The sequence below is a fragment of the Lissotriton vulgaris genome, chromosome 3_1, assembly GCF_964263255.1.
Source record: "Lissotriton vulgaris chromosome 3_1, aLisVul1.2, whole genome shotgun sequence".
Classification (NCBI taxonomy): Eukaryota; Metazoa; Chordata; class Amphibia; order Caudata; family Salamandridae; genus Lissotriton; species Lissotriton vulgaris.
In genome coordinates this window covers 1,838,778,314-1,838,804,041 of record NC_141689.1, presented here as the reverse complement: position 1 = coordinate 1,838,804,041, position 25,728 = coordinate 1,838,778,314, and the positions used below count along the sequence as shown (strand labels likewise).

Sequence of the window (25,728 nt, the reverse complement as noted above, 5' to 3'; positions counted from 1 at the left end):
ATCAGGGAAAGAGAGAGAGAAGAAAAAAAACAAAAACATTCCAGCCTATACTATATGTAGTTATAAATTCAAACGTGTATATCTATCTATATTTTTTTTTTTTAAAGAAAAAGGTTTTATCCCATCTTCCCTCTATTTTAATCCTCTACCGTTTCATCCCACCTCCTTTCTCCTACCCTATCTTCCCCTTCTCCTCCTTTATAGAGCTCTCCACATTACATACCCTTTACCCTCTCATCTGGGACAGAAGGTCATCAACATCTTCCGGCTGGCTGCAATTATACATTTTATTTTTCCACATTATCTTCAATAATGCAAGAAATTTCATTTGAACCTGCGATCCGAGTAATCTTGATTCAGGCATTCTAGATCCTAACTCCCATTGCCTTTGCGCTGTTCTCCCTCCAATATCCGAACGAATTTAGTAGGAAGTGGCCTGATAGTGAAGAGTAGACCGAGTTAAACATCTCCCCAGAATTAGTTCTTTAACACACTAGGTCTGGAAATTAACTAAAATTTTCCTGGGAGCCTTTCTGTTATGATGTGTACTCTTGCTGTCGACCCCTCAACTGGCCATTTCACCTGTCCACAGCACCAGGAATGCCTCCTCCGAATTCTGCCTTCTTACGTTTAACCCAAAATGGTGGCTTGGCCCAATGGGAGGGAGGGTAGGCAGGGCCTAAACTAGAGGAAACCAAAAATGTGCCTATGCCTCCAAACAATGCAATAATGCAAACACTGAATGATTAGAGATAAACCATAAATTTATTAGTTTATCTCGACAAAACTTTTGTCATTGAATCAATACGTAAGTTACAAAATTCACTTATTTTAGGAGCAGACAAAGAGAGAACCATCGACTTCCTTTCTAGCCATATGGAGATCAATCGAACAATGTGTAAGTATCTACAGTGAACAATTATAAAGCAAAAACATTGCGCTAAATCGTACATACATGGACATTAATGAATCAAAAAGAAACTTTTCAAGAAACAGGTAAACGATCACAGTTTGAAAATCATAAATACAGCAACATGTGAGAGCAAGGGTGAATCTTTCAAATACAACAACCCCTAACTCATGAAGTGAATTCGTTTGTGTAAAAAATCACAGTAAGCCCATTTTGAATATGTGACTATCAAAAGCCATTAGTGTGAAGACAAATGTATGAGTTCAAATGTCAAAATGCCTAAAGTCAAATGCCGACGCGTTTCCAATCCTGCCAGTGGTTTACAGGATTTTCATCAGGGCGGGGAACGAGTCCATGGGAACTGTTTTCCAAAAAGAATAAAGAGTTTGTTTTAGTAAACTGCAAACAAACGCCATTGTGTTCAAGTGCAAAATGAACCGCATTGTGGTGCGGCATACCTTGAAGGTAGTGGCCTGTGTGGCTTCAATTTTGGGAATAGCGCTTTGGCTCTTTGGGTCAGGCGGGTCTGGGCTGTAACAAGAAAAATGACTGCTGTCACTGATTTGAAAGTGACCCACTGCACGCTGAAGGAAATAACATGGAGGAAAAATGATTTTACCTTGAGTCTTTACAACATTAAAGGGGACACCTTCATTAATCATGGCATCAAATGGACACATGATGCATTCACCAACTGTAAAACAAAAAATATCGTTTATGCAGTGGTCTGTCCTTGTGACAAGGTCTATATTGGCAAGACAAATCAAGCCATTAATGCACGCATTACACAACACCGATCTCGGATAAAAAAACGAGTAATGACCGCACCCATGGTTGAACACTTTGTAAATAACCAGCACACAGAAAACGATTTCAAATGGACACCACTTGTCTGGCTGGACTCTAAACGCTACCCCAATGTAGAAACTATGCTTTTGCGTAAGGAGGCATACCTCATACTGCGATTCGATAGTGTGAACAAGGGCCTAAACACGCTTAGTGAAATCAATCGAGCTTGACTCCACACTTGGACTCCATTTCCCACAATGCAGTAGCACTCTTAACTCATCCCATTGGCTGTTAGCATACACATGCTTTTATCACCACCAGTACCGGCAGCGCCCTGGACAACTAAAGCCTGTAGGTGCCGGTAGAAGCAAGGATGCAGTCTAGCAGAGCCCTCCGTGGCGTTGTTTGGTAAGCGATTGACCCCTTCTTCACCTGCCATTGAGTGTCAGCTTTTATCTTTCCACTGCGTGATTCAGCGCACAGTTGCTAGCCTCCTTTCCCTCTTATTTTTTAGAACGGACAGCGTTCCATTGTTAACACAGGTCCGATCCCTCCGCCCGTGTTCAACTTTTAAAAGTAAGTGTTCCCACCGGAGCGGTGACGCTCCAGTGCCTGTTTTTTTACCGTTTTGGCACAACTTCTCAAAATATCGTCATTTTCATTTCTGTCCCCAGAGCAAATAATTGAAAAATAATCCTGCCACCGGCTGCCTTGACTTAATGTTGTAAAGACTCAAGGTAAAATCATTTTTCCTCCATGTTATTTCCTTCAGCGTGCAGTGGGTCACTTTCAAATCAGTGACAGCAGTCATTTTTCTTGTTACAGCCCAGACCCGCCTGACCCAAAGAGCCAAAGCGCTATTCCCAAAATTGAAGCCACACAGGCCACTACCTTCAAGGTATGCCGCACCACAATGCGGTTCATTTTGCACTTGAACACAATGGCGTTTGTTTGCAGTTTACTAAAACAAACTCTTTATTCTTTTTGGAAAACAGTTCCCATGGACTCGTTCCCCGCCCTGATGAAAATCCTGTAAACCACTGGCAGGATTGGAAACGCGTCGGCATTTGACTTTAGGCATTTTGACATTTGAACTCATACATTTGTCTTCACACTAATGGCTTTTGATAGTCACATATTCAAAATGGGCTTACTGTGATTTTTTACACAAACGAATTCACTTCATGAGTTAGGGGTTGTTGTATTTGAAAGATTCACCCTTGCTCTCACATGTTGCTGTATTTATGATTTTCAAACTGTGATCGTTTACCTGTTTCTTGAAAAGTTTCTTTTTGATTCATTAATGTCCATGTATGTACGATTTAGCGCAATGTTTTTGCTTTATAATTGTTCACTGTAGATACTTACACATTGTTCGATTGATCTCCATATGGCTAGAAAGGAAGTCGATGGTTCTCTCTTTGTCTGCTCCTAAAATAAGTGAATTTTGTAACTTACGTATTGATTCAATGACAAAAGTTTTGTCGAGATAAACTAATAAATTTATGGTTTATCTCTAATCATTCAGTGTTTGCATTATTGCATTGTTTGGAGGCATAGGCACATTTTTGGTTTCCCCTTCTTACGTTTAAGGCCTCTAGTATAAAGGTGCTATACACAGGTCTTCAGCCGAAGAGGTGCGGAGCTCTAGAAATCTACATCAGACTCCATTCTCGACTTGGCTATGACCCTTCAGCTCCCATTTTATATATGGGTTCTTCATTTCCCCTCTTCCTGCATTTATTTATTTATTTTATTTATGGAATTTTTAATGCGCAGCTACTACCCAAGGGTGTCTAGGCGCAGTATGATGCTTTAGGATACAGTGGTAAGCACAAACCTATTGGTTGAAGAGACAAGTCTTCAATGCCCTACGAAAACAAATGAGAGTAGGAGCAGTTTTGATATGAGAGGGTAGAGAGTTCCACAGTCTGGGAGTTGCTACCAAGAATCGTCTGTCTCCCCAGGTGGCGGTTCTTGTTCGGGGAACAGATAGTAGACAACTATTCTGTCTATTCTGTCTTAGTGTCTGTTGACCAGGAATCTCCCTTATCCTCCCAGTCCTTGCTGCCACTCCAAAGTGGGCACATACAAATAGAGATGCACAGCCACGCTCCTGGTGGTTCAGTTGAGGCAGGATACAGGTAAGCATTCGTTGTTAAGTACATGCAACATGTTCCAGAGAGTCCCTTTTTCCAGTCCTCTCCCAACTGTTTATTCACGTTTCTGAAGTTCTTCCTTCCTCCTTATTGTTTCTCCTCTCTATAGAAAACAATAGAGTCATGGCTTAGGCTATGGGGATACTGTTCCTTTCACATCAAGATATTTGTATACATTTTAGCTTCTGCATTGAGCTAACAAATTGGTTGATCGGATTCACAGAGAAAAAATCGGTTTCCTTGATTTATTGAAGACAATAATTTTAAATTCCTTGTGTGTCGCGTTCACTTCAACCAGAATAGCATTCTGTCCTGTAGCTTTTCATGTAGGGTCTTGGTTTATTAAATCTTGAACTCCCTTTAGTGCAGATGTCAAGCTCTCTGTTTACTCTATAGTATTCTATGGCAATCAAATGCATCCTAAGAAGGATACCTGTGTCAGAAATCGCACAAGACATATACAGAGTACTAGTTTAACATACTTGGGTGCAGTCCTCTCACTGCAGATTACAAATAGTGGCGCACCGTTTTTTCCTCAAACCTTTAAGCCTGATATTTAGTGAGCGCTCAATCCTTACCTAATTTGAAATATTTATATCCCCTGACTCCTTGGCATACTGTTATGATCTTCTATTTCCATTATAGAGCATGGAGCTCTGTGCTGTAGTGTTCCATGTTCTAGTTATGTGTAGATGTTCTCTACCCTGGCAGTTGCTGTCTGACTGGCCAGGGGAGAGCCACGCTTTTCTTACCCAGGAATTTATTCAAGAATAAACCTTCTAGCAACTCTTATTATACTTGTACGAGCTTCTAATTTCATTACAACATTTTTGGCGACGATTTGGCCAGCTTTTTCATCGTCCTGAGTAAGAGTGGCGAGACCTACGCGATCAACATTTATTGAAGTACGATCTTCCATGTTTGCGCTTACCAGTATTTTTATTAACGAAAACGGACTCGTCGTGAGTAATGTCTGCCCATAATTATTTGTATTTTGTCTAGTTTGGAGTTTCGCCGTTGCCTTAGTGCAGCTCGTGCGTGTTTTGTATAATCCAGTCTCGAGCGATGTAGAATCTGTGCTCCTACGTCAGTCTTCATATCCAGTGTGCTCGATTGACTTCAAAAACAACAGGCACACTGCGCTGCTATAACAAGGCCAACTTACTTTAGAAACAAACGTCAGAAAACGTGGCGGCCATTTTGTTTCTTTAATATTTTATCGGAACTTCATCACTTTCACGAAGGATCAACAGAATCAACAAACCGGTATCAATCGAAGAATTTTACAAATTTTAAAGGGCAATTTACTTATTTTGTTTCAACATTTGACATTAAGGAACGAATGATTTTATTCTTTCTTTGTAAATCGAACTTTGGATTGGCTTTTGAGATTCATCTTAAGTTCTCTTTTGATACAGTGACTACATTTCACTTTTCATTACTTACCTGCCTATTTAGTACATTATGGACAGTCAGAGTTCCACAGTTGCTCCTGTCCAATACGTTATGGAGAGTCAAAGCTCAATAATAACTCCTCAAATTTTTCTACCTTCTCCTGGACCTTTGTCAATAGAATGGGAAGATTGGCTACCTATGTAAGTATTTACCAGTAGCTACTTTACCAACTGGCAATGCAATTGAAGAAGTTTATCTTGAGGCTAAAAAACGTCTTGAGGTTAGATTTGCGAAGGAGATTAACATTGTTATGAACCGATACCAATTTTATACCCACAGGCAGGAAGAAAATCAATCCATAGATGAATTTGTATCCAAACTCAGAGAGTTATCCCTCAAATGCAAATTTGTAGCAATGACAGATGAGTTAGTGAGAGATCAACTCCTAGTACAATGCAGATGTAAGAAAACACAAGAACGACTTTGGGCTGCGAAAAACCCTTCCTTGAAGGATGCTATAGACATAGCCAAAGTTTTAGAACACTCTCAATATTGCATGCGTGAGTTAAATAAGAAAGAAGGTGGCAATGGAACCGTCTCTTCAGTTTCCAGTGTAGATACAGATGTAGCAGCTGTTTCAAGATCAGGAAGATTTTCCCAAAGAGGAAGACAACAAGTTAGATTTTGCTTTAGGTGTGGGAACTCGTCCCACAATGCTGACTTTCGCAAATGCCCTGCTTTAGAAAGGAATTGTTTAAAATGTGGACGCAGAGGTCACTTTTCTAATATGTGTAGGAAATCTTTTAAACAACGTGTAGCAGTTATTGATGATGATGATAACATAACCCAAAATGCTTATTTATCTGGTGCAACTAATGATATTCCTTTACAGGTTGACCGAATCTTACTTGTTGATGATCCCAGTGATGATCCTAGCAATCAGAGTGGTAGGAAAAATAGGCCCAAAGCAAGTTTTAAGATTAACAATGTCTCTGTGGACTTGATGGTTGATTGTGGTTCATTGTACACCATCATTCCAAAACATACTTATGATAACTTGTGGCCTAATTGCTCCTTATTGCCTAAAGATATAAATCCAGGCGGATATCAAGGTGAAACGATAAATATTATTGGTTATATGAAGTCTGTGATTGAATTCAAAGGCAGATCCGTTGTGGGCAAGGTTTATGTAGCAATTGATGGTCCACCTATTTTAGGTTGGGTGCACCAATTTGACCTTTCAATTATTATAAATCCCAGAGCTCCAACCCAAGTTCTGGTAGTGGATGATTTGCCCCTAGATCAAATTTTGGAAGAGAACAAGGAAGTGTTTAAAGATGAATTAGGGTGTTTTAAGGGGTATGTACACAAAATAGTATTGAAACCCAATGCTGTTCCTATACAGCATAGAGCGAGAAGGACACCTTTAGTGGCTAGGGAAGCAGTTATTTATTTATTTATTTTATTTATTTTTAACATTTGTTAAGCGCGAACAATTGCCCGCAGGCGTCTCGGCGCTGTACTATGTATGCTCTCCTGTGCGGTCTTACGAGGTTAGAGGTTGAATAGCCATGTCTTTAGTTTCTTTCTGAAGGACATAAGATTTGGGCTGGATCTTATGGATTGCGGGAGTGTGTTCCACAGTTTTGGGACGGCAACTAGGAAACGTCTGTCTCCCCAGTTAAACAACTTAGTTTGTGGTATAACCAAATCGTTCAGTTTGGCTGAACGAAGTGTCCGAGAAGGAGTATATGGGACAAGATCGTTTATCAGGAACTGAGGTGCTTGGTGATGTAACGATTTATAGACAATGCACAGTGTCTTGAATTTTATTCTGTTCCTGATAGGGAGCCAGTGAAAACTTCTCAGCGTCTCAGTTATAGGCATGAATTTGGGAATATCTGAGAGCAGTCTGGCTGCTGCATTTTGGACTGTCTGCATTTTCTTGATTACCCTGACTTGGGCATTGGCAAATAGGCCGTTGCAGTAGTCTAATGCAGACAGGACAAGGGCGCTGACCAATGTCATGCCTACATTTTTGGGAAGAAAGGGAAGGATTTTCCTAACCAAGCGTAATTTGTAAAACGCTGTGGTGGCCGTCTGGTTGGCATGAGCCATAAAGTTTAACTGGTCATCGAAGATGACTCCCAGGTTTCTCACCTTAGTGGCAGGTTTGGGCAAGGCTCCAAAGGATGATGGCCACCAAATTGGGGACCAATTAGGACTGAGGTGGCCAAAGGTTACCACCTCAGTTTTGTCGGAGTTTAGTTTTAAACAGTTTGCTGCCATCCACTGTCCGATGGCCAGCATACCTGTTTTAAAACTCTCCGCTACTGTTTCCCCATCGTTTCTGACAGCCAGAATCAGCTGGGTGTCATCCGCATATGAGGTGACATATGAGATGCTTCAGGAGATGCTTACTTCAGGAGTGATTGAGCCGGTTGAAAGCTCATAGTGGGTTTCTCCAGTAGTGATCACAGAGAAATCGGACGGCAAATTCAGATTTTGCATTGACCTCAGGTCCCTCAATCAGAATGTGGTTGTTGACACTTTTCCACTCCCAAATATTAACAAGCTTATTTTAGCGTTGAGTGGTGGTAAATTTTTCTCAAAGTTGGACTTAAAGAACGCTTACCACCAGATCAAGCTACATGCAGACTCTAAACCCCTTACTGCCTTTATCACCACGGAAGGTATATATCAGTGTACCAGGATGCCTTTTGGGCTTTGCTCTGCCGCTAGCATCTTTCAAAGGATGATGAATGTACTTTTCAAGGGAGTGAGCAATATCTTTCAAGATGACATTCTGATATTTGGTAACACAATTGCTCAACACAATTATACACTCCGTGAGGCTTTGTCAAAGATTAAGGATTCAGGGTTAACACTTAGGCGTGACAAGTGTAAGTTTTTAGTAGACAAAGTAGACTATTTGGGGTACGAGATTTCTGATTTGAGAGTAAAACCTAAAAGAAATTTAATTGATGCCATTAGGTTAGCTCCTGTTCCTTCGGATAAAGACAAACTTAGGTCTTTCTTAGGGTTAGTGGAATATTATTCCAAGTTTAAGGATTTTTCCTCAAAGACAACTGATTTGAGGGATCTGATGAAGAAAGGTGTTAGTTTCTCTTGGGGTGTTTCACAGCAGTCTTGTTTTGAGAACATAAAAAAAGACATTTGTGAGGCAGGGATTCTCACACCTTTCGACACTAAATGTCACACAGTACTCACCGTTGATGGGAGCGCTACAGGTCTAGGTGCCGTCTTGGCACAAAATCATAATGGTCAAGAGAAGACCGTAGCATTTGCATCAAGAAGCTTGACCAGTTCAGAGAAAAATTACTCTGTTCTAGAACGTGAGACCTTGGCTGCTGCTTGGGCCTGTGAATACTTCAGGACTTATCTGTGGGGATCGAGGTTTACCTTGAAATCTGATCATAAACCTCTTGTTAAAGTATTGTTACCAGGTGGAGACGCCAAGTGTTCTGCTAGGTTAGCTAGGTTAGCTTCTCACCTTCAAGAGTACTGTTATAACATTGAGTACATTCAGGGGTGGAAAAATACACAAGCTGACTGTTTATCGAGACTGTCATTGGACTGGAAGACAGTTAATGAAGTAGCTGTCTTGAAGAAACAGAATGAGGGTGCTGTTGCGTTTGTGCAAGATGTTTTGAGCATATGTGAACCTCAGGCCTTAACTAAGAGTGAGTGGATTGATGCCATGTCTACGGACTGTTCTATGACCGAGCTTAAGAAACTGATACTGACAGGATGTAAAAGAGAAAGCACTGTTTCAGTTACCAACAGGCCATTTGTTAAAATGTTAGACGAGCTCTCTGTCTATGATGATACTGTGATCATGCGGGGTGATTTATTTGTTCCTCCAATTTCCTTGAGGAATAGTTTGATCATGCTAGCTCATGAAGGACATCTAGGTCAAACGAGAACCAAACAGAGATTGTGAGCGAATTGGTGGTGGCCAGGTATGGTTGCGGAGGTGAATGCATGGATCACCAAGTGTGAAGTCTGCAAGGAGAGTAATAAACGCCTGAGGGTTGGTGTTCAAGCTTCCTCTGGACACATCTCTGATCCGGGTCAGCCTTGGCATACCATACGTCTGGACTTCATAGGACCAATGAATAGTCTAAAAGAGAATTTGCGTTTTGGCATTGTAGTTGTTGATGCGCACACAAGATGGATGATTGTTAAATTCACTAAAGACATCACTACTTCCACTACTATTCGTGCTATGAGATGCATTTGGAGAGAGGAGGGCATACCATTAGTCCTTTTAACGGACAATGGTACACAGTTAACATCAGATGAAATGCAGAAATTTCTTTCAACTTGTGGTATCAGACACAGCCGTACCTCTCTATATAACCCACAGGGTAATGGCATTGTTGAGAGGGCCAACTGTTTAATTAAAGGTGCCATACAGATGGCAATCTCTAGTGGGCAAGAAGTGGAATCTTTGGTATCAGAGATGCTGTGGGCTCATCGCTCAAGTGTGCATGGTGTCACAGGTAAGACACCATTTGAAATGATGCGTGGTAGACTACCCAATACTAAACTTGTACCAACTTGGATGAGAGACATTATTTCTGGTAAAAGTGTTTCTGTTGATTCATCTTCAGTTGCTTCTCAAGAGCGTATGTTTTGCAAAAAAAATTATAACAAGAGAATTTGTCCTGGTCAAAATACGTTCTGGCAGGCCCAGTTCCTCAACAAAATTTCTTGGACCCTTTAAGGTTAAGGTCACTTTGCCTTATGGAGTAATATTGGATAATGGTGAGAAATGGAATTATAGGAGGGTCGCTTTGTACCAGAAAAACAATGGTCTTGTTGATGCCAATGTCAATTCTAGTGCCAATTCCTTACGTCTTGATATTCCTGTCAGTAACACCTTTTTATCCATGTCAGATGATGATTTCATTCAACATCCTCTGACCATGGGTGCTTCTCGTAATAGTGTGCAAGGAGGGGGTGATGCTCCTGCTTCTCTCCCTTCTGATCCTCCTTGCGTTCGTCAAGCGAGATTGTATAGAAACTGTCATCCTCCAGGTTATCTGAAAGATTACATTTGTAAATAGAATGTGTAGTTCCTTCTCTTATGTTATTTTCTTTACACATGTCTTTTTGTTGTTTTTATTCCTTTATTTGTTTATTTATATAAGAGAAGAGGATATGTTATGATCTTCTATTTCCATTATTGTAAATTGTTGTGTCTTATAAAGCGCACTGCTACCCGGAGGCCTCGTAGCGCTATAGACCGCTGGGGAACCCGTCCTGGCTTTCCCTGTGAGATAGTCCCTCCTGGGGGTCTCCAAGGTGAAACCAGGCATCCCCGGCGTTTGTGTGGGGCCGTTGTGGAGATGAGGCAAGCTAATGCCCAGAGTTGCCGAGTGTGCTCCCTGGTCAGAGTAGGCACCGATGCGAGAATTATCAGTCCGCTGATCCTGGTCCAAGACCCTGCCGCGTCGGGAATCGAACCCTGGTCCCGGGCCGTTCTCTGCACTCGGGTCTGCCGCCTCTAACCAGTGAGCCACACCTCCCCACTCAGCATGGAGCTCTGTGCTGTTGTGTTCCATGTTCTAGTTATGTGTAGATGTTCTCTACCCTGGCAGTTGCTGTCTGACTGGCCAGGGGAGAGCCGCGCTTTTCTTACCCAGGAATTTATTCAAGAATAAACCTTCTAGCAACTCTTATTATACTTGTACAAGCTTCTAATTTCATTACAACACATACATATGTTATTTAGTGAAACTGATAGGAATTATTGTCTGTAACTAGTTTACAGTAGGTACATTCACCATTTGAATTTTTTTTTTGTCAAACATGATCCTTGAGTTCTGCTCAACCACTGTGGTGCGGTAGTACATCCTTGCAGATAGAGGTAACTGTGTCTCTTGTTCTTTTAACACATGGTACCTAATGAACACACCTCAAAAGGCAAATTAAAAAATGTTGCTTTTCAATTGTAGTTTGTTTAAGTTTTAATCATTATTTATTTGTTTGCAGGAGTGTCATTGTAGCACCGAAGAAATCAGCAGTCAATCCACCTCCTGCTACTGTAAGTGTGACTCCACATGCTGTCAGTGTGGTTTCATCTGTTGACACGCCACAGCCCCCAGATGTAGATGGAGAATCTTCTAGTAAGTAACTGTAAAATATTTTTTGCTTCAAAGAAATCTGAACATGATATTTATAAGCGAGAGTGCTAGTGAGTGATCCGGACCATTTTCTGTAACCAGAACTGTTAATATTGACAATTTGCTGTACATAAAGAAAACACTGAAAATATGTTTTTACAGTTAATGTTGAAATCTATCGGAAGAAAGGCCCTGTAGAAGAAGCTTGACCAATTGGCAAAGGTAGAAACATTGAAATCTTTGAGAAAACTACAGAAATTATCTGAGAGACTTCTAGATGGCGATTCCTTACCTTAGAGTAATCCCCAGGCATCAGACTGGATTTGGAAGTCTTTTGTGAGAAGTACACTGCACACCAGTTGTGGCGTCTTTCGGCTCTGCATGGCCTCGTTGATGTCAAAAGTGACGTGTGGTGCCTATATAGGCGCCACCCCATTGCTCTGACATTAGGCTCTTTTCAAATTTTTCCACTCTAGGAGTGCGGAGCCACAAAGAACACGGACCACTGGGGTGGAAAACTATTGCCTGAAAGGGAAACGGCCTTGTCCATAAAAATCTGTTCCCAGAGTGGGTCGGTAAGGAATCTGCTGCAAGATAGTCTCTGCCAGATAATGTGTTACCGAAAGTAAGTAACTTGCTTATCTGATAGACTTCTAGCCAAAGCTAAACCTCCTTGGAGGTGGGTCTGCAAAATAGTTTCACACTTAAAAGTCCTGCAGGACCAAACAAGCAAAGTGCCCATCCCTATAGACCTGGTTGTCCAGGAAGTAGTGCTGCAAATGTGTGAAGAGATCTCAAAGTTGCTGCCTGGTAGATGTCCAGATAATGCTCTTGGGTTCCAAGGTTTAAGGTGGTTGGTGGATTCACTGGATTTTTCCTGTGAAGCAGGATGCGATCTATTGGAGGGCGTTTCCCTGGAACCCGATGTGGTCTCTTGATAATGGTGCGGTCGGATACTGTTTTGAATGCTGCTGAGAAGTCGAGGAGGATCAGGGCTGCCGTTTCTCTCCGGTCGAGGAGGGTTCTGAAATTTGAACTTCTGAGGTCCCTGGGCCTGACAAAGGTTTAGACATAACTCCAATGTAAGCCTGGTCTTGCTGCAAATATATTATCTTGTCTATTAAGTACTGAAATGACAGATTGCTGAGTTCTGCCCATTTGGGAGCTAACTAAAGCTGTGATTGTAGATAGCAAGGTGCTCGTTTAAGTCACAGAAAATATGTCACCTTATTTAGAGACATGACATTCAAAGTGTGCCAATGTTACTGCCATGCTGCTAGTTCTCATTTTTTTCTGTAAGCAAGTTCATCCTGAATCGGGCTGGGGAGCAGGGTTTTCAGTTTTGTCTGATACTACACAGGAGGCCAAATTGCCCACTTTTATATTGCCTTTCCCATCTAAAAGTACATGTCTGGCACCATGTTAGGAAGGTTCGGGTTCTAGCATAGTGCCAATTAGAAATCATGGGAACCGCGTAATTTGCATGCCAACACCACTTGCTGCTCTGCGAGGAACCACTTGACATTTCCTTTGCAGGAGGGATCATCTGCCGAAACCGGGAGGTACGGTTTCACTTTCTAGGCTCTCCCACCATGACGTACTCCAGTACTAGAAACTCTCGCTCCTCCTTGGAAGGTCTCCTCATGCCTTCTGAGCCATTCAGCATTTTATCCTTGCTCAGAAGCAAGCCTCAAGCTAAACTGCCTGCTGTTCTGTGGGTCATTAACTTCGAGAACGCAAGAGAGACCACTCACTATAGACTGCCAGCAGAAAGCTCCGACTTCAATCATGTGAGGCAGCAGCAGTCTGTCAGCGCAAAGCCTTTGCTGGATAGACAAGTGAGGAGGAGGAGGATGATGGAGACTCACCAGCTGCCAGCTAATGATTGTCATATAGAGTTCAGCTTTAACTCACACTTCTTTGGCCTCTGTAGGCACATATACTTCAAAAAGATATTTCTGATAAATACATCTGCCTGTGAATTCCTCACCTTTTGAATTACTTCTGCACCAGCATTCCACGGAAACTTTTTCTTTGCTCTCCCACGAGGACGTCACAATGGCACGGCTCCACCTGGGACTACGTGTGACGTCATCGGAGCCATTAGAAGACCTAGTCTGCGTGCTGACGTCGGTTCCCTTTTTTCCACGCCGTTGGCGCGTAACGGTTATTTCAAGGACTCTCCATTTTTACTGAGTTTAACTTTGTTACTAGATTTCTTCTTGTTGCACTGGAAATGGCTACTTCGAAGAGGTCAGTTGCCAACAGACTTTATATGTTACATGTTTTTGTACTCTCGTGTGAGTCTCATTATCACTGGTTTTAGCATTTTAGAGGCATTGTTTTGGTATTTTCACCACCACAACCACTGAATCACCACTGATTTTTAAGTCAATATAGACCTACGGGTCGTGTATTTTTTTAACCTTTTCCTTACTTTTCGTACACATGCAGGATTTTTGATATTTAACACAGACCAATTAGGTGCTGTATATTTGTTTTTGTATTTTCATTACTGCGATTATGTTCATAGTAACACTGGAGTGGGAGCATCATTTGTCCTTTATTTTCCTGACGAAAAGCCTTGGGGTAGGGTTTGAGACTAATTGACCTACCAGGGAAACAATAGGTATTCACGCCTAGAGTTTTTCCCGCGTGTCCCCAGGTTTTAGTATACCACTTTAGGGTAAGAAACAGTTGTTTTGGTCCCACTCATTTGGTATTTTACACCTTTTTTCCGGACTTCAAATAAAACCCACTTTATCTTCATTTTAACACCTTAGATGCGCGCAAACATCCCTCCCCAGTGCTGCGCTGTCCAATGGAACTAGTGCTGAATGGACGTCCAATGGTCGTGCGCAGCACTGGGGAGGTAGTGCTGCCGTCGGCCAACGCCCCGACGCAGCACTTAAGAGGTTAAGTGTTTAGGTGTATAGGGACACCCTTATTTTTCAATCCAGTGCTCCCGCGTATTCGTTGGTAGCAGCACGCTCCTGTCTGTAGAGGGCAGGGATGGACCCTATGATGAAGCATGCCACCAAGGGGAAACCCGGGTGGGTGAGGGTTATTTGAAAGAACTTTTTTTTTTCTTTCTCTCAAGTTCCTGCAAGGGTGCTTTCTTCCTTTTCTGGTTCGGAAGGGACCCTTTTTGGTTATTTGCATAGGTATGAAATGAAATGAAATGAAAATGGATTTATAAAGTGCATGGCTGCCCGAGAGCGTCCCAGCTCTGTAAAACCAAGGATACTGAGGGAGGGCGCCAAAATTCAAGGGTCCTGGGGAAACAGAAAAGTTTTAAGGAGTTTACGGAACCTAATGTAATTCGGTTCAGTGTGAATCCCAACTGGGAGGGCATTCCAGAGGGTCGCCGCATTTACAGAAGCGGCCCTGCACGGGCCCTCTTGACTCGCTGGACGATGGCCAAGTTGCCATGATCAGAGCGCAGGTACCTGGAGTCTTTGTAGGGGCGGACAAGATTCCCTAAAATAAAGGGTCCTTTCCCCTGTAGGGCAATACATAAGGATTTAAATTTAATTCGTTCGCGAATTGGCAGCCAGTGAAGGGCTCTGAGTGCCGGTCTGGCTGATGCTCTGCGCAGGGTACCAGTAAGCAACCTCGCGGCCGAATTTTGGACTCGTTGAAGAGTATTGATAGTACTTTCAGGTGCGGCCAAATATAAGGCATTACTATAATCCAGCCTTGATAGAATTAGGCCCTGGATAAGTAATTTTCTCGATTGCTCTGGTAGCAAAGGTAAAATTTTGCGGGCAGAGCGGAGCAGCCCTATGCATATGCCCGCTGTTTTTTTGGCTTGGATCTTGAAGGACAGGTCCTGCTCAAACCAAAACCCCAGACTTTTTAACTCCTTCTTAGGAGTGGGCGCGGTCCCCAGGCATGCAGGCCAGATGGAATTAGGTAATGATGTGATGTGGTGGCCTAGCAGCATGAGCTCTGTTTTGGTTCCGTTCAATTTGAGTCGGGACCTATTCATCCAAGAGTAGATTTCCGATAGGCATGAATGAAAATGTTCCACGCAATGATTTTCTTGGGAAATCGAGACACTAGTTGGGTGTCGTCCGCGTAGGTGACTACTTTGATCCCAAAGGGATTCACTACCTCCTCTAAAGGGGCCATATACACATTAAATAAGGTAGGGCTTAGCGATGAGCCCTGTGGAACCCCACACTGAAGAGGGGTCAGTTTGGAGCAAGCATCACCTTCCCAAACCTGAAAGGTTCGGTTCTCCAAAAAGGAAGTAAGTCATTGCAGCGCAGTACCTGTTACTCCCAGAGTACTGAGACGGTGGGTTAAGATCTTATGATCCGCCATATCAAAGGCTGCACTTAGATCCAGGAGGATCACAGCCGTTGATCCACCCGAATCCAAGATGCACCTTGCCTCCTGCGCCACTGCTAACAGGGCAGACTCTGTACCCTGACCAGGGCAGAAGCCCGTTGGAGAGTTACAGAGCAGCCTATTACTCTCCAAAAAAGAGGAAAGCTGCTGATTGCCTATTTTTTCTGCCAACTTGCTGATACCGGATAGCAGCGAGATTGGCCGGTAGTTTGCCAACTCAGAAGTATCGAGCTCAGGTTTTTTTAGGAGTGCTTTGACCGTGGCCGGCTTCCAGCTGGGGGGAACAGTTCCCTGTGTAAAGGAGGCATTGAGAAGATCAGTAATTAATGGGGCAATGGTGGTTATTACCTGTTTCAAAATATACATGGGAGCAGGATCACTAGGGGAACCACTCTTCATAGATGACAGAACTTTTTGGCATTCGTCCTTAGTAATTGGAACAAATGCCTCTAAATGCCTCTAGTCGGGGGCCAATGGTTTGGACATTCAATTGGACCAAGTCTGGAACTAAATCATTATGGTCTAAGGTTTGGACTTAGAAATGGAATGGACAGTGTATATTTTTTCTGCATGATAGAGTGGTACAAAATTATAAATACGAGATGTCCCAAGATTAGTGTGCAGAAACTTCCACGGGGACTCTGGGAGAAAGTTGGATTAGATATTATCCAGACTGTTTCTGGTCACGGTTTGCAAGGAAAACTAATACATTTGTTTATTGATTCACCTGAAAGAAGATCAAGCACGACCGGGCCCAAGTTATTCTTGTGGCTCTGGTCTGGGCACGAAGAGTCTGGTACCCAGAGCTCCTGAGCATGGCCATCGGCCATCCACTCACACTGCCCCTTCAGGAGGATCTTATGTCTCAGCAACAGAGGACGATTCTTCACCCAAACCTGTCCAGCTTCCACCTCCTTGCGTATAGATTGAGAGGCAACAGTTAGCAGCTTTCAAATTTCCGCCTGAAGTCTGTAATATCAGCTTGGCAGCCAGGCGTCCTTCCACTAAATCGGTATAAGCCTGTAGATGGAACAATTTTGTGGCATGGTGCACAGCAAAGGCTGTGGATCCCCTTTCTGCCCCTCTTTCGAGGTCCTCTTGTATATACTTTCTTTGGCCCAGTAGGGCTCTGCTCTGGGCGCTCAACTATCTTGCGGCTATCTCTGCCTTCCTTCGGCTGTCTGATCAGCCTTCTTTGTTCCGTCCCCTGTTGTAAATATATTCTTTAAGGGCATTACTCATCTCTTTCCTCCATCTCCTTTCACACTGCCCCGTGGGACTTGAATCTTGTTCTTACCATCACTACTGCTCGCAGGGTGAGTGAGCTTCAACCTCTTTCTTCCAAGCCTCCTTTCTTCTCTGTGCATCTGGACAAAGTGGGGTTTCGCACGAGGCTCTCGTTCCTTCCAAAGGTGGTTACCTCTTTTCAAATTGGACAATATACTACTTTGCCTATTTTTTTCCCACCTCCGCACCATTCCAAGGAGGAATAGAGACTCCACCGTCTGGACCCCAAGCGTGCGCTGTCTTTCTACCTTGACCACACAAAATATTTCCGGGTGGATGATGAACTCTTCGTTGGCTATGTAGTTGCCATGAAAGGTTGGTCTGTTCAAAATGTAATGCAATGTAAATGTAATGCAATGTAAATGTAATGCAATGTAAATGTAATGTAAAACATACTTATATAGCGCATGCTGTCACCCAAAGGGTATCCTGGCTCAACATACATCACAAGCAGAGAGGGATCACACAGCCCTATGAAAAAGATGGGACTTCAGCCCCTTTTTAAAAAGAGACAATTCATTCATACTCCTTAAAGCAAGTGGAAGAGAATTCCAGAGTTTCGCAGCAGGGAACCCAAAAGAGCGGCCACCCATCCGTATCCTCAGGATTCGAGGAACTGCCACTAAATAAGCAGAAGAGGAGCGAAGGAGTCTGGCTGCCGAGTACCATGTAAATAGATTCTGAAGTGCCATAGGCCCCAGTCCGTGTAGTGCCCTAAAGACAATGCAAGATGTCTTGAAGCAGATCCGCAGATGTATAGGCAGCCAATGAAGGTCCCTGAGTGCCAGAGAAGAAGAGGCTGAACGCACCCGCGAGAGGGCCAACTTGGCTGCCATATTCTGGATCCGCTGCAACTGTCTAATCAGGGAATTAGGGCCACCTAGAAGCAGTGCATTACAGTAGTCAAGTCTACTGAGTATAATACTACTCACTACTTCAGGTCTGGCCGACGCAGGCAGCATGGGGAGGATCTTGCGAAACATTCGTAGCAGCATCATACAGGTGCCAATGGTCTTATTCACGAAGGCATCCAACTGCAGATGTGGGCCAAAGATAACACCCAGGTTGCGAGCAGCATCTGCTGCTTCGACAGTGACCAAGGTAGCAGGAGGCCAAAAGTCCGCAGTCAGAGGGCGAGGAATTTTATCCAATGAACAATGCAGTACCTCTGTCTTTGATCCATTGAACTGGAGGGAATTATGTCTCAACCAGTCTGCAGTGGCTAGCATACAACGGTGAAAGGTCTCTGTAGAGACAGCATCCTTACCTTCAAAGGAGAAAATAAGTTGTGTGTCAGGATAATTTATTGCAGTAATGCCGAAGGATTTAATCAGCCTGATCAGGGGGCAGAGATAAAGATTAAATAAAATGGGGCTGATCGCCGACCCCTGGGGCACACCTTGCCCCACCATTCTGGTGCCAGACCTAAATGGAGGTAAAGCCACCACTTGATGTCTATTGTGGAGGTAAGAGACCAGCCAGTCCCGGGCCGAGCCGACCACCCCATTCTCTTCCAATCTTCTGATTAGAGTAGAGTGGTTCACCGTATCGAACGCGGCCGACATGTCGAGCAGTACCAAAAATACTGCTCGGCCACTGTCGACACGCGAACGAAGATCATCCAGAACAACCACAATTAGAGATTCCGTACCGTGAGCTGGCCGGAAGCCAAACTGGGCTACATCTAAGCAGATGTTTGCCTCTATAAAGCTTGATAGGGACTTAGTGACATATTTTTCCAAGATTTTGATTGGAAAGGGCAATAAAGAGATGGGCCTATACTTCGCAGGACAAAGGGGGTCTAAAGTGGCTTTCTTCAATAGAGGGGATACCACCGCCAATTTCCAGCAGTCAGAAACCATGGCAGTGCTAAGAGATTGGCAGCAGATCTAATATAAGAGAGGAAAAAGCTCCGCTTGAAACAGCTTCCAAAACGTATGTGGTAGCGGGTCCAACTGAGAACCCGAAGAAACACTATTGGCCAAGGTACAGAAATCCTCATAAGATGGAAGGGGAAAGCTAGACAGCATCGAGTAAGCAATACTCTCCCTATTATCAGCTGGGGTCAGTATAGACAATGACTCGCTAGTAGGCTGGGTGTTGAGAGTACTTGAAGCAGAGAGACCACTCAAAATGGCAGTGATCTTGTCCTCGAAAGTAGAAGCCAGAGAATCACACAGTGCCTGCGAAGCAGGAATACTATTAGTGGCACAAGCCGGGTTGGAAAGGTTGTTAACAATTTTAAAAAGGGTTTGTGACTTATTAGCCGCATGTGCTAGCGTGACCTCTGAGTACTTGGCTTTAGCGCTTTTTATCTGAGCTTTATAACCCAAGAGCAACTGCTTGAAGAGAGTTTTATCTGACTTAAGATATTGCTTCCTCCAAGTTCTCTCAGCTTGTCTGCTACGCAATTTCAGCTGAAAGAGTTTGTTGGAGTACCAGGGGGCAGCATGCTTGGGCCTATCCTTCACTTTCCTTAGAGGAATCACTTTATCTAAGGATTCAGTAATCTGTTGACAGAGGCTCAGATAATTCTCCTCAACTCCTTTCTCCAGGGTGAGACCACAAGGCAACAAAGTCGACAGTGTGGAACATTTCAGAAGTTTAGACCACTGCCTACTGAAGTTAATGTTACCTGTGCTGTTATCCGTATAAGAGTCATTAGGAAGTTGCAGTGAGAATTGGATGAGGGCATGATCAGTCCAGCATTTAACTGTTATATCCTTAATCTTGACCCAGGTGTCCTCTGCAAAGACCAGATCAAGGATATGGCCCCTCATATGAGTTTGGGAAAGCACCAGCTGCTGGAGGTGGATATTACTACATGCCTGGCATAGTTCTTTATAGGCTGTATCCAGGGGACAATTTAACCAAAGATTAAAATCTCCTAGAATCATAAGCCTGGCATGAGTATTTGAAAGATCGTAAATAAGATCCACCAAATCGTGTGAGACTGTCATTGGCACTGCCAGGTCTATAACAGAGCAGGCCGGAATACAAAACTCCCTTATGACCTTTAAGTGAGAAGCCCATCAGTTCAATACCTTGAACGTCTTTGACCTCAAACTCTGTCAGGACAAGTGCCTCCCTGAAAATAAACCGCACACCTCCCCCTCTGCCACCCACTCGAGGGTTATGTCTGATCTTATAGCCAGGCCAAGCTCCACCCCACTGTCAGCTCTTGTCCAGGTCTCCGTGAGAAACAGCACATCCAAACCCTGGGATTCGATTAGGAGTGGTATTTCGAGATGGTGTTTACACAAGGAGCTGACATTGAGCAGGCCGCAGGATAGCACAGTTGGAGTATTGGTGACTCCCATTGAACTCAATGGGAGCACTGCACTGGTTCACTACACTATTGAAACTCAGAATATGCCTATTTTTGACACTGCCATGCAGTGATAACCTCCTATCCTCATTCTTATATCTTGTGGCTAGTCTGACTTCCCACAGATTACTCCTATCCCAACTCCCTACTTGAAGGACTTGGGGATATGTATCAACAAACCCTTTTGCGATTCCTAAATAGCGATTTTTAAGGAATCGCTATTTAGGAATCGCAAAATGGTATGTATGAAGAAAATCGCAATTTTTTAGCGATTCCTTAATCTTCCTTATTTGCGAAGCATCCAAACACTTGTATTAAAATCTAACTAGCTGCTGTAGAGTGACACTTTCACCGTTCACTGACTTTTCATAGCAGATCAACAATTGAGCTGTTGGACTTATTCCAGTGGTTTAATTTCTATTAATAGTGGATGCTTTGTGGTTATTCTAGAACTCCATATATCAGACAGAGACAGTATCCTTCACTCTCCTGTCTGTCCAGCAGTGCTTTTCACATTACTACGGAAGAGGTGATTGTGAGAGGTGGACATCAATAGAAGCAGCACAACTCTTCCACCACCCCCACACAAACAAAGCCACTACCAGTTGGTCTTGAATGCCCATAGCTGCTCAGTTGGTGGCTATCCAAACCTCCAACCAGCTTGTTCTGAAGACTGTCTTTCAGGATTATGCTCTACCTTTGTTCCACCATCACTATTTTTCCCACCTACCCCCACACTAATTTTTGGGAAAATGTAGTGCAGTTGCTTTCAGTCAGATGAGGCAATGAATGTTATTCCCGGTATTTTCTAGTTTCCAAAAGAGAACAAAGTTTGTGAACAGTATTGGGGATCGGGTATCTCAAAATTTCATCCTGGATAAATTCAAGATGGGTTACACTACCAGATGCTGCAGGTGCTTGACCCAACTGGACTATCTAGAGTTTGGACCTGCATAATGCATATTGGCACATTCCAGTACTTCAGAACAGTCATTTCCCTCTTCACTGTAGTGTCAGAACATTGTCTATTTGCATTCCTTCATTTTGGGATCTCTTCAGCCCCAGATTGTTCACATATTTGTCATACGCTGGAAGCTCATCTATAGAGTGCTAGGTTACATGTATTTCCTTCTGTAGGTGAAAGATTTCTGATGGCGAATCCACACCTTCAGCAAAAAAATTCAGTCTTTTAATAGAATTGCTGTTTCCTTTGAAACTCTACAAGTATAACATAATTTTCTCAAAGCCTGCAGTTCGTAGTCACCGTTTTGAGTACTACTGTAAGAAATGCTTTTCCACCAATTCAGTGTTCTGCATTATCGTGAAAGGATTCTGAAGTTTTGACCCATCTTGCAGTTTATGACTCCGCGATTCCTTAGTCTCCTGGGGTAAATGTTTATATGCATTTTTCTCATCCTCTGATGCGTGTGAAAATGAGGCTGCTTTAGTAGTGCCTCAAAAGGAAGAAGAAACTTTTTAATTGAAGATTTTCCATGAGGGCAGTGGTATCCCAGTCTTTGTATGCCTATCTTCTCTAGTAGGTCTGTTGCAAACAATTTGATTGGCCAATCATTAATTCCTTAAGTTACTGAAATGTCCATCACAGGTGTTTCTTTGATTCTAGTGGATCAAACAATCGGTAAGTTGTGGATCCATCAGGAGATCTGTCTACATATAAACATGTTGGAATTAAGAAAAACTCCTTTGGCACTAAATGCCTTTCTTCCTTCCCTCTGAAGGAACCGTGTAGATTTTAGCCTCTGTAATTTAAAACTGCCTTCTCGTCATTGTCTTTCCCTCTATGTAAATTATTCCAAGAATTCTTCTAAAGATTCAAGTGAAAATGACGTACCTTATCCTCATAGCCCCAAATTGTGCATACAAATCTGGTTCACTACACTATTGAAACTCAGAATATGCCTATTTTTGACACTGCCATGCAGTGATAACCTCCTATCCTCATTCTTATATCTTGTGGCTAGTCTGACTTCCCACAGATTACTCCTATCCCAACTCCCTACTTGAAGGACTTGGGGATATGTATCAACAAACCCTTTTGCGATTCCTAAATAGCGATTTTTAAGGAATCGCTATTTAGGAATCGCAAAATGGTATGTATGAAGAAAATCGCAATTTTTTAGCGATTCCTTAATCTTCCTTATTTGCGAATTCGCATTTTGCGAATTCGCAATTAAGGAATAATTCCCAATGCATTCCTATGGGCCAGGAAGCCCATAGGAATGATTGCGAAATAATTATCAAATTGCGAATTCGCATTTTGCTAATCGCAATTTTAGAATTATTTCAAGGGTGCAGGGGTGTCTCAAAGACACCCTGCTGCACTCCTTAAATGTACATGTCTGTGCATATGGTGCACATACATGCCCTATGGACATGTGTGTGCATCACATGTCACCTTAAAAAATGCCAAATTGTGAATTTTTGGAAGAATTCGCAAGTTACCATCAACTACAAGTTGGTGGTAATTTTTGAATTCTTAACCATAATTCGCAACAAAAAAATGCTACATACATAGCATTTAAGGAATCGCAAAATTGTGATTCCTTAAATGCTATGGCAAAATAAGGAATTGCAAAACTTTGCTATTCCTTATTTTGCGAATGTTTCATACATCCTAAAACATGCAAAAAGGCCGTTTGCGATTCGCAAAAGGCTTGATACATATGGCCCTTGGTGACTGCTTCTTTCCTAGAATAACAAATTTATGTAGCACCTGAAAGTCTATTAGGATATCCTTACTGTAACATCTAACAAAATGAATTGATGATATTCTTAGTAATCAAGAATTGATGTACAGGTTTAAAGCAAGGATGTAATTCAGTAAAGCCCCCAATTAAAGCCCCGCCGGGAGCAGCTGACCTTCTGCTCAGCCTATGATATAACTGACAATAAAATTAAACATACACAAAAGGAACTCTAGGTGACATCGCAGATACAGGCTGAGCAGCTTAGAACAAACACTAAAGAAGGACAGAGAGGGAGGAAAATCAGGGTGCAACCCATACATTCTTTGGAATGCAGAAAAAATGGTGTAACTAAAGTCAGGAATAGGTGGTTTCTTTATGGAGTACAGTGTCACATCTTGTGAGGTTGAGTGGACCAGTAGCTGCAGTTGAGGTGGCACCACCAAGTGCTGTATATAAGACATTACAGTCTGATGCCTGCAAAGAACAGTAAAGATGAGAAATCTGCAGCAAAATAAAAGTATAAACCAGAAAGCATGTTTATAGATGTAAGGATTTTTTTCAATAGTTGTATTAAGGAGCGTAGTTATAATTTAAGCAACAGGGGTTGATAGTTAAGATCTAAGGGACCCTAAAAATGGAGTGACGTAGGTAATAAGAAAAACAAGAAATAATAGTTTTTGCTCCAAATGGAATGAAGAGATCGAGTTGTAGGCCCCGTACACGAAGGTCAAGATGCCTGCAGGCCAGGGTTTGTGAATATATTGTCTCAAATGTTTGAGACAGGCCTAAGGGTGTTATACGGTTCCCACTAAAATGCTAGGACTGCGTATTAGGGCAACAGAACTTTAGAATGTAGGGACTGAGTCCATCTACATCCTCAGAGAAGGTTGGACCAATTCCTAGCTAGCTCACAGTGCCTCACCTAAACTATTAACCTTCCTGGGGTGAATGATGATTTTGGCAACCTCAAAAACGACATTTTTATCCACAGGGCAATTGTGGAAACAGATCTTACCCTTTCGTTGTTTTACTTTTGCATGCCCAGGGTAAGCACAAGTAAGATATGGGTAAGGTTATGAATACATTTATTGAAACAATCGTAGTCTTGCATAAAAAGAATGAGCTGCAATTGCTTTGCAGATAAAACAAAGCAATGAAATCAGCATTCTGAACATGGTGAAAAGAATAAACAATCCAACCATGGCAGTCTGATTTCTATATATTTCTACCCATCACTTCCCCTATTCTGAGAGTACAGTGCGTGTAGCCTCTCCTGATCTCGAAGATTAGACTGAACCCCCATACCTGAATAACTGAGCCAGGAAATCAACCTGTTCAGCTTCTTGCTCTTCTTCTAATGATGGTCTTACCTGAGTGGCTCAACGTCTTCAAGAGCGACAAAGATTTTGGGCTCCATGACTGTTCCTGGGACCATCCTCTTTCCTGCGATAGACGTTGTTGCGGTGTTGCTTGTCGAGCCACCAGGAGCTTTAGGGATAACTCTCTCAACGCCTTTGAATTTATGGCATGGCAATCAGAGCAGGCTTTCGGATCATGGTCTCGCTCGAGGCTCGAAAGGCATACAAGGTGCAGATCCGTCACCGACATCGGGCGGTGACAGGAACTGCAGGGTTTGAAGCCAGCCTTCTGAGATGACATCCCTGCCACACCAGGAGAAGATCTCAAAAACACTTTGACTAAAGTTTTTAAAAAAAGGTAAGTTAAAAAATGAATAAGGGGTAGTTCTCTCCGGATCTGCAATGATTTGCATGTAAAGAAAAGAGCTGATGTCAGCACCTTGGGGTGACACCTAAATAGGCAGCGCGCACGTCACTTCTGGCACAGACAACGCCGCACACAGCCGATCAACACCACCTACTGGTGCACAGCACTTCTGCTCACTAAAATTTTCCGTATCCAGTCTAACACCTGGCTCTAATTCTGAGGTAAAGAATCTGCAGCTAAATAGTCTCTACCAGATAAGGCTTTACAGAAGCGAAGTAACTTGTTCTTTGTGGCCATCGAGTATAATCCTGTAACATTCGTTTTCCAGTTTATTGCTCAACAGAAAATTGTATTTCTTTTCCTTTTTCAATGCGGTTCCCTTGTCGTCTTTTCTGCAGATGTGGCTACTGCCCTTCCCCAGGACTACCATCTAATCAGGCAAGATAGAGAAGGTAGGAGAGGTGGAGGTGTCGTGGTGGCGGCCAGACCTCCCATCTCCATTACCCTTCTCGAATCTTTCGTCAAACCGATGCTTGAAATACTAATAGTTAACATCTTGTATAATAAAACATCACTAGGAAGGGCTGCCCTAGTTTACAGACCTCCGAGAGACAAAACTAAATTTGTCAATGTTCTTCTTGACACTATACCCTCCCATATACTGGCCACAGATAACTTTATCTTGATAGGCGACTTTAATTTCCACGCTGAACTTGCCCACGATGAAGATACCTGCCATCTATTCTCAATTTTAGAAACGCTATCATTATTTCAAAGAGTCACTGAACCCACACATCAGGCGGGGCACACTCTTGATTTGATTTTTACCAATCTCTCTAGCCTTAATTGTGAGCCCCCATTACCTATGACTTGGACCGATCACCACCTTGTAAAATTTAGCTTTTGCAAACCAACTGAC

General features: G+C 42.8%; 1 protein-coding gene across 1 annotated transcript in view; it reads left to right on the top strand.

The window, feature by feature from the left end:
• Window positions 1-25,728, top strand: part of LRBA (LPS responsive beige-like anchor protein) — a 2,444,222-nt gene that overhangs the window by 699,447 nt on the left and 1,719,047 nt on the right. The window contains exon 31 of the mRNA XM_086962285.1: window positions 11,275-11,408. Within this exon, the coding sequence (XP_086818411.1) occupies window positions 11,275-11,408 (134 nt within the window). The remainder of the gene's footprint in view (window positions 1-11,274; window positions 11,409-25,728) is intronic.